This window comes from Tursiops truncatus, chromosome 11 (assembly GCF_011762595.2).
Source record: "Tursiops truncatus isolate mTurTru1 chromosome 11, mTurTru1.mat.Y, whole genome shotgun sequence".
Taxonomy (NCBI): domain Eukaryota; kingdom Metazoa; phylum Chordata; class Mammalia; order Artiodactyla; family Delphinidae; genus Tursiops; species Tursiops truncatus.
The window spans coordinates 89,468,828-89,482,867 of NC_047044.1; the positions used below are offsets into that span (position 1 = coordinate 89,468,828).

At 39.7% G+C, this 14,040-nt stretch overlaps 1 protein-coding gene across 9 annotated transcripts in view; it reads left to right on the plus strand.

Annotated features, from left to right (window-relative positions):
- Window positions 1-105: 105 nt before the first annotated feature.
- Window positions 106-14,040, plus strand: part of LMO3 (LIM domain only 3) — a 60,197-nt gene continuing 46,262 nt past the window's right edge. For 2 of the 9 annotated variants that reach the window (XR_012324512.1, XM_073789001.1), the window contains exons 1-3: window positions 1,738-2,205; window positions 4,945-5,056; window positions 7,394-7,607. Coding sequence is in view for 8 of the 9 variants with exons in the window: in XM_073789001.1 (XP_073645102.1) it covers window positions 5,008-5,056; window positions 7,394-7,607 (263 nt within the window). In the remaining variant the exon portion in view is untranslated. Of the gene's footprint in view, window positions 309-329; window positions 1,423-1,737; window positions 2,206-2,253; window positions 3,399-4,944; window positions 5,057-7,393; window positions 7,608-14,040 lie in introns of those variants that run through there. The other 7 variants (XM_073788995.1, XM_073788998.1, XM_073788997.1 and 4 more) reach the window with 7 other exon arrangements.

Consider the following 14,040-nt stretch of genomic DNA (forward strand, 5'->3'; position numbering starts at 1 on the left):
TCCCTTTCCCCACACATACTTCTCCCTCCCTCCCTCTTTTCTTCTTCTCAGTGCATTGGCTGAGAGGGAGAGTGCATGAAACACACACACACACACACACACACACACACACACTCTGGGGTGTTCTCAGAGTGGCTGGAGCAGAGAGGTGGGGTGGAACAGCGGGAGCTGTGCGGATGGGTGAGGTGCATGTGTGCCTGCTTAGACCGGCCAGAAAAGCCAAGCTTAAGAGAGCTGCCTATGTACAGAACAAACCCACTGAAGGGGTTCTCATTAATCTGCCGTTTGTGACTTTCGTTATTTTTCAGGTTAGTTCTGCATTTCGTTGCCTTTTAGAGGGAGAAGAAAGCAAACTCCGTACTATTTTATTATGAGCCTTTAAGAAAGGGAAGGGATGAACATAAGTTATCAATGTTGTACCATTATTCCTTATAAAGAGAAGCATAATTTAGCCTGAATATTCACGGGGTGGGAGCGGTGCATTGATTCTTTTTAAAACTAGAACTAGATTAAAACTGATGGTGCTGAGAAGAAAAAAAAGTTTTGTGGAGTTCAACAATTGAGTCTTTCTTGCCCCTTAAAACATTTCAGCCAGTGTCATTCAGATCTGGACTATTTTTAAGCTTGACCTTTGACAGGGCTTTTAAAAATCTGGTGGCGATGCTATGATAGTTGCCAAAAAGAGGATGACTTTGAAGTTTGAAAACTTAGAAAAATAATAAGATATGTTAAAGCTGCCAGTGGCCTTTACAGATGCAAAGTAAAGTTAAGAGAAGAGGAGCTTGGGGGATAAGGGGACCTTTCTGAAGGATAAAAAGGAAAAAGAAATCTGTCAAGGCCTCTAAAACAAGCCTATGAAGACTGAGCAGTAATAGTGGAGACACTCAACCACTCTTTGACCAAGTTAGGCTCAAAAACATGTTGCTAGGTGCTCTTGGGTTGTTTTCCATTCTAGTCTGTGAATTTTAAATTGCGAGGAATTCAAGTAATTGCAGGAAGTGTTCAGCAGGGATGGGAGAGATGTTCAGTATCAGTTAATGGGGCACAAGTTCACCGTTTGGTTCTTGGGCCAGAGGAGGAAGGGGAGTGTGGCATCTCCGGACCCAGCTTGTGTAGCAGACCTGCCCTGCGGAGCAGCGACTTCGGAGAGTTCACTAAGAGAAGTCAGAGAACCGGGTGACTGCAGCCGCCCCCAGACATTTCTTAAAGGGGAGGGTTGTGTGCTTTTCCAGTGTATTCTGGTAGCAGTTTGACTCCCTTGCTTTTATTTTAATTTCCATAATTGGCAGCTTCAGAACTGGCACTGGAAGACAGTTTGCTTTCAACGTGGCCACCTATTCCAAAATGCCCCTGTTATTTTAGGAACCCTACCGTTTTCCTCTGGAGCTCTTTCGCAGGACTTCTTTTGGACGGGTCCAGGAGGTAGGCAGGGTCCTTCCCGGAGTCGACTCCCGCCGAGGTCACTTTTTGTGCGGAGGGGGGATTGGGGGTCGTCCCCAGCGTTTGCGAGTAGCATATGCGTGGGGTTGTGCTGACTGCACTCGCAGGCTTGTACATTTTCACCCTGGGAAATTAGCAACAAAGCCCTATCTGTCTTGCGGCTGCTTTGCACTTTCCGAGGGCGGCTGTACTTGACTGAGCTGCAGAACAGGCACACGAGAGCGAGCGAGCGAACGAGGGAGGGAGGGAGGGAGGGAGGGAGAGAAGGAAAGGAGAGAAGAGGGGAGGGGTGGGGGGCGAGAGGTAAATAGTCTTAAATCGGAAGGGAGCTGCTTCTCTGTGGTCTTGACAAGCGCTGCCTGGGCTCCGCCGGCTCAGTAATAACGGAGTGACCTTTTCTTTGGCTGTATTCTGTCTGGCTGGGAAGGGATTGCATTTTGCAGCTGAGAGCCGGGGCTTCCTTCAGCTCGGCTCCTGGCGTGCTCCTGGGGTAAGTTGTCTTGAGCCAGGACGGAGAGAGACAGCCTCGGACTGCAGTTGCCTAAAAGGAGGACACCTGTGGCTCAGATGCGGTCAACACCATTACTTGGCGGATCCTTGAGGACCTCATTATTTTAAACTTAAAAAAAAAAATAGAGATTCCCTCCCCCTCTTTTTTTTTTTTTTCAAAGCAATGCTTCTTTTTGACCTTTCCCAAGGAGAAGCGCTACAAAGCAGCCACTGTGCTTTCTGAACGGCCTCCCCCTGTATCGCTTAATTGAGAAGGTAAGTGCAGCAACTGGGTGTACACGCGGCGGCTTATTTGTGGTGTGTGTGTCTGCGGGTGCGCGCGTGCGTGTACGGATGTGGGGATTTTTTTTCTTCTTCAGCCTCTCCTAATGAGGTATAAACTGGAGCTGCAGCCCAGCTCCGCACTGCAACTTTCACTCGGGCTGCAGCTCTGCCGAGACCGTTTTGTTTAAGTCATGTGAGGCTTCATTATTTTTATGATGAGACGTGAAATAGATGCGGGCGGATGTTGATGGAAGGAGGGAGAGCAGAGCAGCTGCGGCGCGGAACGTCTCAAGTACGACTCGAGCGGATAATAGTCAAAGTTCACGAGGAACTGCAGTATTTCCACAGCCCCGACTCCCGGGGAGACAGGGGCTTGAGAGAGTTTGGGAGGAGATGTTCGATCTGGCCCGGCCCGTAGGAAGGGAATTCAGTCTTAGGTGGTTCCCGACCCTCCTCCCCTTACTTGCTGGAATTCATCACCCCCCTCCCCCAGGAGTTGAAATGACCATTTTTGTGTTCTGGTGGCCACTTCTGCCTCTGCCCACTCTGCCATAATAACGAAATACCGTTCCTACGAGATGGAAAAGTGACTGTCTGCGGGGGGAGGGGGCGGTTGGGAGAAGTGGCGAGAAGAGAGAGGTTCCGTGGGGCAAGGTGCCTCTGTGCTAATAGGCTGAGATTCAAACTGCTGCGGCACATGTTTATGGGGGCTACCCAGATTGCTGTTATGAAATACAAGTCAGATTTATGATCTTTTTCATATTGAACATGATATGCTATGCTAACGCTGCATGTGACAGTTTAATCAAATCCATTTGTTACCACGACGCTAAAAGGGGCCGCTGGGATTTTAGGATTACGGGCAGAGTTAGGGAAGCATGTGGCTTTGTCATTCGCCATCATTTTGCACACTGCCACACGGCGAGGGGCTCCGTGTGTGCGCCGTGTCTCGTCTGGCCGCCCTCGTCCTTTCCTCCACCCCCCGCGCCGCCGCTCCGACCCGCTCCCAAAGTGGCTTCACAATAGTCCGTCCTCCGAGGTGTAGGCTGCGCACCAGGTCCGCACTTGAGCTAAAACCGAGAGACCCCCTTCCACTTCTACCTTTGGGCTGGGCGCTCAATGCGAAGCCGCTGCAACTCAGGCACGCCTAAATCAACTCATGCAGAAAAAGGAGAAAAGTTTTGGTAAGGTTACAATCTATCATAGATGCACTTTGCCGGCGCTCGGCACTCTCGGCTACTCCAAAGCCTTCCTGCTCTTCCGCTGCTTTTGTGTCTTTCGAAAAGATCCGAAATATTATTGTTGTAACTGCTTTGAAAGACTGCTGCTTAAACCAATTAATCTTGCTAGGTGCAACAAAAACTGCTACATTCTTTGCAAATCATCCCTGTGTGGCTGCAAAGACACAACCACAAAAGGCTGGAGCATAAACTCCTCAAGGGATTCTTTGTTAGAGTGTATGTATGTTTCTTATTTTTTTTTTTTTTATTTTGCATGTGAGCTGCATCAAAATTGAACTCAGTCTTGCAAATCTCTTGTTGGCCTTTGCCAAGCACTAGCACTTTGCTGCCATGGTAACTGTAATTAAACTGATAAGAGTGGAAAAATGTCAGTATCTCTGAGCCTTGCAGCTGCATTGGAGAAAAAGGGAATCAAATTGGTTCCCAGCTCCATTGCTCAGAAAGGGGGGGGGGGTGGAAGGATGGGGAGGGGGGTTGGGAGTTGAAGGGGCAGAACAGAGTTAAGCAGCTCCAGCGCCTGAGATCTGGGGACATCTATTTGCATTGTTGTCCCTTAGGGGGCTGCAGCCTGTAGGGATGCTCTGGGCCAGTGAACAGAGAGAAACAAGCTTTTAGGCCCAATCCAGTTCTCCAGTCCGGGCTGGGGGCTGGGGAGAGGATGAAGATGGGCAGGAGGAGAGAAAATCTTTTGTTTGGTACCTCTTGGCAATCGAATGGCCGGTGTTGGCCAAATTCTTTTAATCTGTGTCACTGCTCCCAGCTGCAGAACCTGCATTCCCATTTTCGCATCTTCCTGAGGCACCTCATCTCTGCCAACCCCCTTTATGTATTCCCTCTTCCTTTTCCTTCTCCCAAATTGTCCTCTGTGAATCTTCCGAAGGGGACAAAATGTTTTCCATTCACTACGTGTAGTTAGTCCAAAAATATGAAAGACTGGGTCTAAGTGCTGCAAACCTTTTATCATGATTATTATTTTTTTAAGCCCCTGTGTGTTGTGGAGTTGTGGTTACTTTGTTGTGTTAACTACTGAAGCTGAGACTGCGCGGATGAATGGCACAGAACAAGGGAACATAATGGAGGCAATCAACCGTTAGGCCGCCTCACAATGCAATCCAGGCAATTAAAAGCTCACCAGAGTTTAAATGAAATGGTTCTACTTATTTCTGCACACCACACTGCACGGGCTATTATTTATGTCTTTTTTTAATTATGATTTCCCTTAAACTGTCAAATAACTCAGAATGGCAGGGTCTCAGAGGCAATAAGAATTTCCCTCGGAACAATTTACATGCCAATCTAAAACTAGTTATGAGTCCTGATGTGCTATAAGCAACTTGTGAAATGTTTCTCAGCTCCGAACACATAACTCTACCCAGACGCGTTCTGCCGGATGCTGAAGAGAGGCTGCCGACTGCTTTATGCCCGTTTAGGTACCTGGCAACGTGGTGACTACAAAATAGTTCTTTTTTCTACAACTGTTAACTTGCAGAGTATCGAAAACGTTTCCTTTTCAAGAGCAATGGGATGATGTTTTCTGCAGGAAGGTACCAGGATGGAGCAGAAAATATCAAACTCCTTCTACGCCCAAGGCCAGACAGAGTGTAAGAGTTTCAAATATTAATTGGCCTCTGAGTGCTAAATTAAAATGTCAGCACAACAAAAAACATTTTGTGAAGACAAGCAGGGTAGAGTTGTCCCAAATGTTGGTACCCCCTGTCATGGTTGCAAAGCATTGTGAATAAAGATAGGTGACCTTCCACGCTTGATGATGGTAACACAACTCAGAGAAACAGAGCTTAGCTACAGCTAAGAAGGATTTGGACAGAAAATTTTCAGCTTGGTGGTATAAAAAAATAATAGCCTTATAAACTGGATAACTAGACTAGCCACTGTTAATACATCTCAAGATGTTTTCACTCATGAAATCCGGAATGTCATTTAGTAAATCACAGTCTCTCCCTCCCCCAGGTAGATAGTTAAGAGGCACCTGGGTATGTTCTGTACTGTAATTAATGGGATTCGTTCCTCGTGGAACCTTGCGAGAAGATGGTAACTAGTTCTGATCAAAGACACTTCATTTGTTAGAAGTTCTAGAGAATGAGATTTAGCAGAGCTATCAAGGGTTATGATTAATCTACACTAGACCCTGAGCTCCTTCAAAGAAAAGGAACAGAGAGCCGGCTATAGGAATACCACCTGCTGTTCTGTACAAATCCAGCTGCTAGTCTGCAGCTCCGAGGACCACGGCTCTGCATCCCATGCAGAAAGAGTAGCTACCTTGACGCCTCACTGCCAGTCCCTGCTCCATCACTCTATCAGAGAAGTTATTTTCTAATGGAAGTTCAATATCGTAACACTATTATGTGAAATTCATGTATCATTTGTAGCTAGAAAAGTTATTCTGCTGTGAGGGTACGGTGCCTTGATGTCTCTTAACAGTGTGACTAAAAAAGAGAAAGATTGTAAAGATAATGAAGGTGCAGGCTTCATCATCAGGCATCAGAGGAAACTGAAGAAGGTTTAGCTATTTTGGAGCAGGAAACACACCGAAAATGCTCTAGATTAGAGCTTGGCATTTCTTACTTGAGACTGTTTCAAGTGCAGGCATTTGGTGTCTTGTGTCATTCTATGTTCAAGTTTAAAACTTTATGCCTTAGAGAGGAGGCCTAATTTAGCAGTAGGATCTCTGGACTGTAAGAAGGCCGCCAAGTCTAGTGCTTAACTGTCATTCAGCTTTGAGCGAGTCCCTTAACCTCTCTTAGGCCTCTGTATCATAATTTGTAAAACGAAGGAATTTGGAATCGAAGTCTACAGTACTTTATACTGCTTGAAATGAGTTCTTTGGTAAATATGAAGCTGTGAATAGTTGGTCCAGCTTTTTTAAAAGCTGGGTATTTGACATTTAGGAGAGAAGAAACTCAAAGGCAAATACCCTTTCATTGAAAAAATTTCAGTCAGGTTGTAACACCCATAGAACTCAGCTAGACTCCTTATTTATGATGGAGACATGTCTCTAAAATATATAAATGTCCCTATGTCTAGTCTAGTATGTATGTAATATAGGTATGTAATATATATTTGCATATGGATGTTTGGGTAACCTTATATACATTTAGACTTTGTCTTCTATTGTCTTTTCTTTCCTTTGTAAAATAAATAAGTGCATGTTTATGATAATAAATTACATAATCCTATAGTTTAATTTTATATAAAAGCATGTAGTATAGAGTTAGGTAATCTGCCATTAGTAGAAGCACTGACTGATGCCTGTGAGTATAAGTACATTTAAAAAAATTTTAACACAATGAATACTTCGAAACATCAAGGGCACAGGGGGGAAGCCTTTGGAGGCAAACAAGTATTATAGCATTGGTGGGCCTTTCGGGAGACTGTGCTCTGCTTAAGTATAAACATCTCTACTGCTAAGTGAGGTTAGTGCATCCCATAAGGGTGCACTTTCCTTCTGCCATCAAGCCCGTGTTAAGTGAAATTTTTAACCAATAAAGGAAAACTCATTTTTGACTTCTACAGCCTGTGCACAGACTACTTTGTTCAACAGCTTTCTTTGAGATTGTTAGCCCTTTACTCATAGTTTCTCCCGAAAGGAACTTCTTTATGTAGAAAATGGGGACACTATAAAATTATTTACTATTACTTAACTTCTTCGTGTATATAATATCAACTTACCAGGTGCAACATGAATTCTTTGTTTTATCACTTTATAGGTGTCACTTCGTAAATGGTTTAACAAGGGCTTAGCAAAGTTTGAGACTCTTTTGTTTCCAAAATTTAGTTCGATATCTGTATGGCCCTCAAAAAGAACGTCTAACACCCCTTGAAAAAGGCAATCTGAAATATTTAACTTGGTGGAGGTCTTTGGACATCTTCTGCTTCCTTCTTGGAGTCCCAGCTCTCTTGTTTTTCTTGTCTCCCTTTAGGTATACAAATGCTCTCAGTCCAGCCAGACAACAAGCCGAAAGGTTGTGCTGGCTGCAACCGAAAGATCAAGGACCGGTATCTTCTAAAGGCACTGGACAAATACTGGCATGAGGACTGCCTGAAGTGTGCCTGCTGTGACTGTCGTTTGGGAGAGGTGGGCTCCACCCTGTACACTAAAGCTAACCTTATCCTTTGTCGCAGAGACTATCTGAGGTAGGAATTAGCCTTGCACACCAGTGATGACTGGATTCCTTTTAAAATACCTTTGTAAGTGTCTTTGTGGGTTTCATTTCCTTCCTACTAGCCTCTATTCCTGAAAGGTGTCCACCTAGCAGCCTTCAAAATGCTGCCAGGTGCCTGTTCCACACATGATCGCTTCAGCCATGGCCAGGAAAACCCAGTATCTCAAAGTGTTCCCATTTATTTGCCTTACCTGATGCTCCTACCTGGGGATAGGTTAGTCCACTGCCTGTATGGAAACTGCCAGTTCACATCAAGGATGTATTTGGTAGAAATCAGCATGCAAGATGTTTTATTCGCACAAAAGTGACAAGGTCAGGCTGAGTATAGCACAAAGTAATTCAGCGGTATTTCTGTTTCCGATTTGTCAGAGAAAGTCAATTTGAAACTCTTAACTGGCATTTATTAGTAAGGTGTTTATCGTACAGTGTTGAAAACTTTCCCCAAGTGTGAATACACCTCCCTCCACCCACCATGGCATTCCAGGTGATCTTCGCAAAGATAGCACTGAAAGTCGAACAGCCTAAGTCTTGCCAGTAGCTTTACGGAAAATAACAAAGTAAAGACCTCCATCATTATGGGGAAATGATAGCCACTCTCCAAACTGTAAACATCTGAATGGTTTCAGGACAACGCAGATGTTCTTGCTTCTGAAGCCATGAAGCAGACTAAACTTGTATCCTAGCGTTTAGTACTCAACACATGGACTGGTATTTAAGAAAAATTATTTTGCTTTTCAGGGAATTTTGTGACTTCATTCAGCTGCAAATTACTGATATTAACAAAGTAGGATCTATCAAATTAGAGAAATGATATATGGCATCATTTGGGTTTTTATATTTGATACAATTAATCATTTTTCTAGTCTGACATTAAGTGATTCATTTTGAATTTTTTTCCCTTATGACACAAAATTTATCAATCAGCAGTAACTCCTTGGTCATTTCAGGAGGTGTTTTCTAGGGAATCTGGTGCTGCTTCGTATATAATTCAGTTATTTTCAGTCCAATTCAATGTTTATATATAAGAACATATTGTTTGATGAATGGTCATTACAAGAGGGTGAGTCCAGTACTGTTTATCAGATTCTACTCTCTCCCCTTTTAGGACCGCTTCATCTGACAGCCCCCTGACTAATTATAACCACTTGCTACTACTTCTCTGTGTTCCAGGGGCACAAAATACATGTAAGATGCCAGCAATGGGAATGGAATGTGACTATAGGCAAGGAGTTCCCTAACGAACACAACTAATCAGAATTAAGCTATTCCGTGAATTCTTTCAGGCTCTACGGTCTTGGAACTTTCCTCTTGCAAATAAAAATTTCTCCTCTGCTCATTGTGAATTAGAGCCTGATTTCTACATAGAGTCTTTGTATTTGCTTTTAGTGACTTTGCTTCCTACTTTTGCTTTATCTTCCTAACCAATAGCCGTGGGCTTTTGGACTCTGTCTTTGACTTTTGTTTACGTTTGCAGTATCTCCAGTGGATTCATGTAACCAAACAAGGAGTTTATATAGTCTGGGCAAGATTAAAGTGTTCTAATAAGCAATAAAGACAAAAATTAAGTCAAATTTAAAGAGAGTCTCTTGAAATCTCTGGATATTTTTAAATCAGAAATGTAAATTTGCCAATGAAATACATGTGTCGTGAGTGAAACTGTTTTGCAGTTGTCTACATAGTAGAGAGCAGAGAAAGTAACCTTGTGTTGTTTTAATCTTCCTTATGGTAATAAAAAAAAGTTGTTCAACTGGTGTTTGATAGTCTTAAGTGTATTGTTGAAGGGAATTTATCAAAATAGTCTTCATCTCAGAAATCTTTCTCTCTAAAAGAGTCTATACGTTGCTTTTTGTGATGCAACTTTTACTTGATTTCTCATAGGCTCAAACTTTTAATCTTGTTACCTTATTTTTAAAAAATCATACTCTTTCAAATTTAAACCCTGGTCCTGATTGCCAATATATTCATTTCTCAGAGTACAATTTCCTCTTAAATTGGTCATTACCACATTAATGGCCAGTTGTTATGTTAACAGCCTAAGGGTTGTTAACATTTCAAACTAAGCTGTTAACAGCAAGCTTATCCCTTATTTAAACTGAAGGTTTTGTTGTATATAACGTGACTTCCTTGGCAAGGAGTAATTCATCAACACTTAAAAATTGCAGAAGTGAAACGGGGAGATGGTGTGTGTGTAAAACACCATGTTATGTGTTATAGATTATGCCGCAGATGTGGTATTTAGTTTTATGTGGAAAGTGTGTATCTCAGTGAAATTATGTCTAGGTTTAAAAGCATATGTCTGACTGGCAAATTAAAATAGTCTGATTCTGTATGTCGAATAGGCACATACGTTCAGGCAAACTTTATTTACCAATTAATTTCTTTGAATGGGTATAAACAGGCATTCAAAAATGCTTATTGGATGCCTGCTTTATGAGAGGCGTGATTTGGGGTCACGGACAAAAATTAACTAAGGGAAAAAGGGAGGTGTACCTCAAACTGTTACTATCTAATTGTTTATTAATTACACAAAATCTGCAGTATGATCAGTGAACAAGTAATATTCTGTGGCTATTTTCCCGAGCTTTGAAAATAATTTTTCTCATTTCCCTGTTAGTTCAGTACATTTCCTTCTTGTGTTTTGCACAGCCAATGCTTAACCATTTAAATCCTATTAAAAAGTAGTTTAGTTTGGTTTTCGGGTCTTCGGATATTATGTAATATCTTTGAGGCACAAACGAGCCATAAATAATTTACAGGTTTGTGTTTCTCTGTCTAAATTACTAGGCATCTAAGTAAGAATATGGAAAATGGTAAAGAAAAAATTGCTTACCTGTACCAGTAAATTATGGGTTATAGATATTATCCTGGGCCAGATAATTTTTCATATCTAGAGAAGAGTGAAATATTTTTTGCCAACTGTATTTAACTTCCTAGTTAACTTCTCCTTCCAAAAGCAAACACAAAACACACTTTTATTGCTGAACAGTGAATCTTGAAGCTCTAACATTTTATTTTGCCTTATTCTGAGTAGTGATAGTGGTGACATGTTTTTACAAGTTCTTTGAATGATGAGTACAAGAATTTAAATCATAAGATATTTTCTTTAGGGTATTAGAAGCTATTACTGCAGTAAATTTGATTTTGCTCAGATATTTTTTTCTCCTTCGAGGCACAATTAGCTATATTTACAAAAAAGAAAAGATTCTTACAGTTCGTTACTGAGTTTCAAATCTTAACAGTTCCCTTTCCACAACAGGGCTGATATAATATCTTTTAATTTTCTGGAGAATATTAGATACACCTGTCTGATGAGAGGGAATTTGCCAGTTTTTAAGATTGCTTTACATCCTCAGAAATTCATTAGAAAAAGGAACAGAAAGATTGATTTTTTTAAAACTTCCTCTATTAAACACGCTTTCTGACTTAAACTATGAAGTTGGTCTGCCCACTAATATTTATATGCCAAGACCTAGAAATGAATCTGTTAAAAATGTATCCAACACATTTATTTTTTTTTTTATTTTTAAAAATTGTTTATGACAAAGTAGATATGGAAGCATCTTTGTGCCTTGAACCAGAGAATGCATAAAGTAGATTAGCAATTACTGTGTAAAACTAGTCAAGGTTTAGTAATGATGTTTACAGGACTATGTAGCTACTGCTAAACCAGCATTCTGATTTGAGTTTGGAAAATATGAATAAAGTAGCTATTAATGTATCATCAGTTTTAGAATTAAGATTTTATGTCAAGTGTTACAAAGTCAGAACTAGGAGATACAGCAAAATACTTTACTTCTCAATTTGGAGAGTGTAGAATATCAGAACTTACCAGTTAAGCTGTTGGACCATTTTTGTCAGTTTTTTAATTTAAGCCTGCATTTTCTTACTTGTAGTATATTTTAAGCAGTAAGTCGACGAAGGCTGTATCTTGTATCTCTATGAATGGTGTTTTACCAGAGAATGTACTCAAAGCTGTTTGCTGTGATACTTGCCATGGAAGCTGCATACAGCTCTTCTATATGAGAAACAGAAAACGTCTTATATAAAATTTAATGCAATTTGCTATTTTTATACGTGAGGATGGTTTGTTTAAAATGAAAGTACTGGGAAAGAACGATGCTTCATGCTCTACCACAGTTGCCAATTAACAAAAAGGATTTGAAGCTTCTATGCTGATTGCAAATTTTATGTGCTTTAGTATATAATAATATGATTTTACAATAGAAAATTAAATGCTACATAGAGCATTAACCTGGCTATAACTTTATTTCACACTGATCAAAATTGGTACTTATAAATTTTTATATAAGGTTAACTTTATATTAGGACATAATTATGGCCTTAAAAGTAAATATAAATACATTATTAATGTTATTTTATCTGACAGTTAATTGCACAGATTCTTTCTTAATGCTGACTGACGTGTTCATTCTGTTTTTCCTGCTCTGTCATCTTTTTAACATTAGGCGTTTGAAAATATCTCCCCTGGAAAGCAGTACATTATTATTTGAAATATAACCTTTTATTGTTTTAAATTCCAAAAAATTAATCTTTTATATGGAATGAAACTCCTCCCAAATAAACTTTCTTTTTCCTAAGAGCTTCATTTGAGCTTTCTTAACACTTTATAATAGTCATAACTTTTATCATATTTAAACGTCTAAGCTCCTCTTAGTATTATGAAATATTTTGGCATCTGAGTGTATTAGACTCTAGGGTCTCTGAAAAATACTGCTATATTCCCTGTAAATTATCTTACCTTATTTATAGCTTTATAAAATATTGTAATTTTAAGTCCATTTTTCTGTTTATCATAGGAAAGCATTATTGCATTCTATTTCAAACATTTTAGACTATATAGCGTTCGTGGACTGGTACAAATCAGGAGTGATAATGTTGTTTTGTACAGTACTTTGGGAGAGTGCCCCTTGCTTTAGGAAGAAAGGGTCAATCCACCCTAGACTTCCTGAGCAACAACCTCTGCAACAATCTCTGTTAAAAATATCCTATCTATCAATACATAGAGAATTTCTTATTTGTAAATTTATCTACAATATCTGTCCTTAATTCTGTAATACACCCACTTTCAGTGAGTGAGTATTTAACTAATTATTTTAGTTTTGTGCCTTTTTGTTTTGGTTTGTTTTATAGACTTGAGATATTGTCACTGGAAATAACCCCCACCAAGAATATTAGAAATACAGAGAATACTTCACACTTGTTTCTATCTCTTTACTCTTTTTTATCTTTCCATAAAGCACGGAATACTTCAGTCAGGATAGTTTTTACGCATAAGATGGATAAGTTAGACATACCTGACTTAGCAGAAAAACATTCTGTTCCTACAAGTATATTTAGGATTAAATGCATCCGGAAGAACTACATTTGAGAATTGCCAAAGCTGCTTATTTTGCACTTTACAAATACATAGAACTCTGGGAAAGAATCTCTATTTTTGGTTGCTCTTAGAGTATATCAAAGTAAGCCAGCACTTCATTTATAAACTCACCATTAACTTCCATTAAGTGACTAATAATAAATTTTAATGTTGTTTTGACTGCATAAACATAATTTATTAAGGAATCTCATTTTAAAAATATGCTGAAAGTAGTAATTTTGTAAATGGTTTTGATGCATATATGCATTGTAGAAATGTGTTATGTAGTTCAGTTTTCTGCCTCACATAAAAATTATATAGGCTTAAAGAAGAATTGCACCAGCCTAAACGACCACAGTATTTTTTCTCATTACACTGTGAGTCATTGAAATATTATTTTGGTATTTGGTTTGAAAACATTTCCCAGTTCCCATGAGAATGTCTTCTATCCTTCAAAATTATACACTGTAACCTCATCCCATCTTCCAAACAGACACTAGCTAACATTTCTCACTTTCATCAATAATTGTTAAAATATATGAATTGTAAATATACAACAAGATCTTGAAAACAAGGAAAGTAAAAATAGCAATATTCTATCAATCGACCAGATAGCTTTTTGAAACAGCATTTACGTTAGCCATGTTTCTTTAAAAAGACATTTTCCTTTCCTTTTTAATTTTTTAATTGGTTTACATAAGCGATGACTCCTACTGATTCATGGCATTCCCCTTTGTAAGCATCTAAAGAGATATAGGTGTATGTATGCATGCTGCACATACAGATATTAGAATCTATACAACCTTAGAATGAGCATCGACTTTTGTCATAATTTACTTTCACCAGATCACCGTAGTTTGGCACACTTTGAAACTTGTAAAATTCAGATGCTTGATGCCAGCTAATTCCTTAGTATTGTAAACTATAGCACTGACTTATTCTTATAGAGTGTTCGCCATTCTAAGAGAAAAGACAATTTTTTATAATACTGTAGAATGCCTAAATTTATTCTCTTGTGATTTTTATC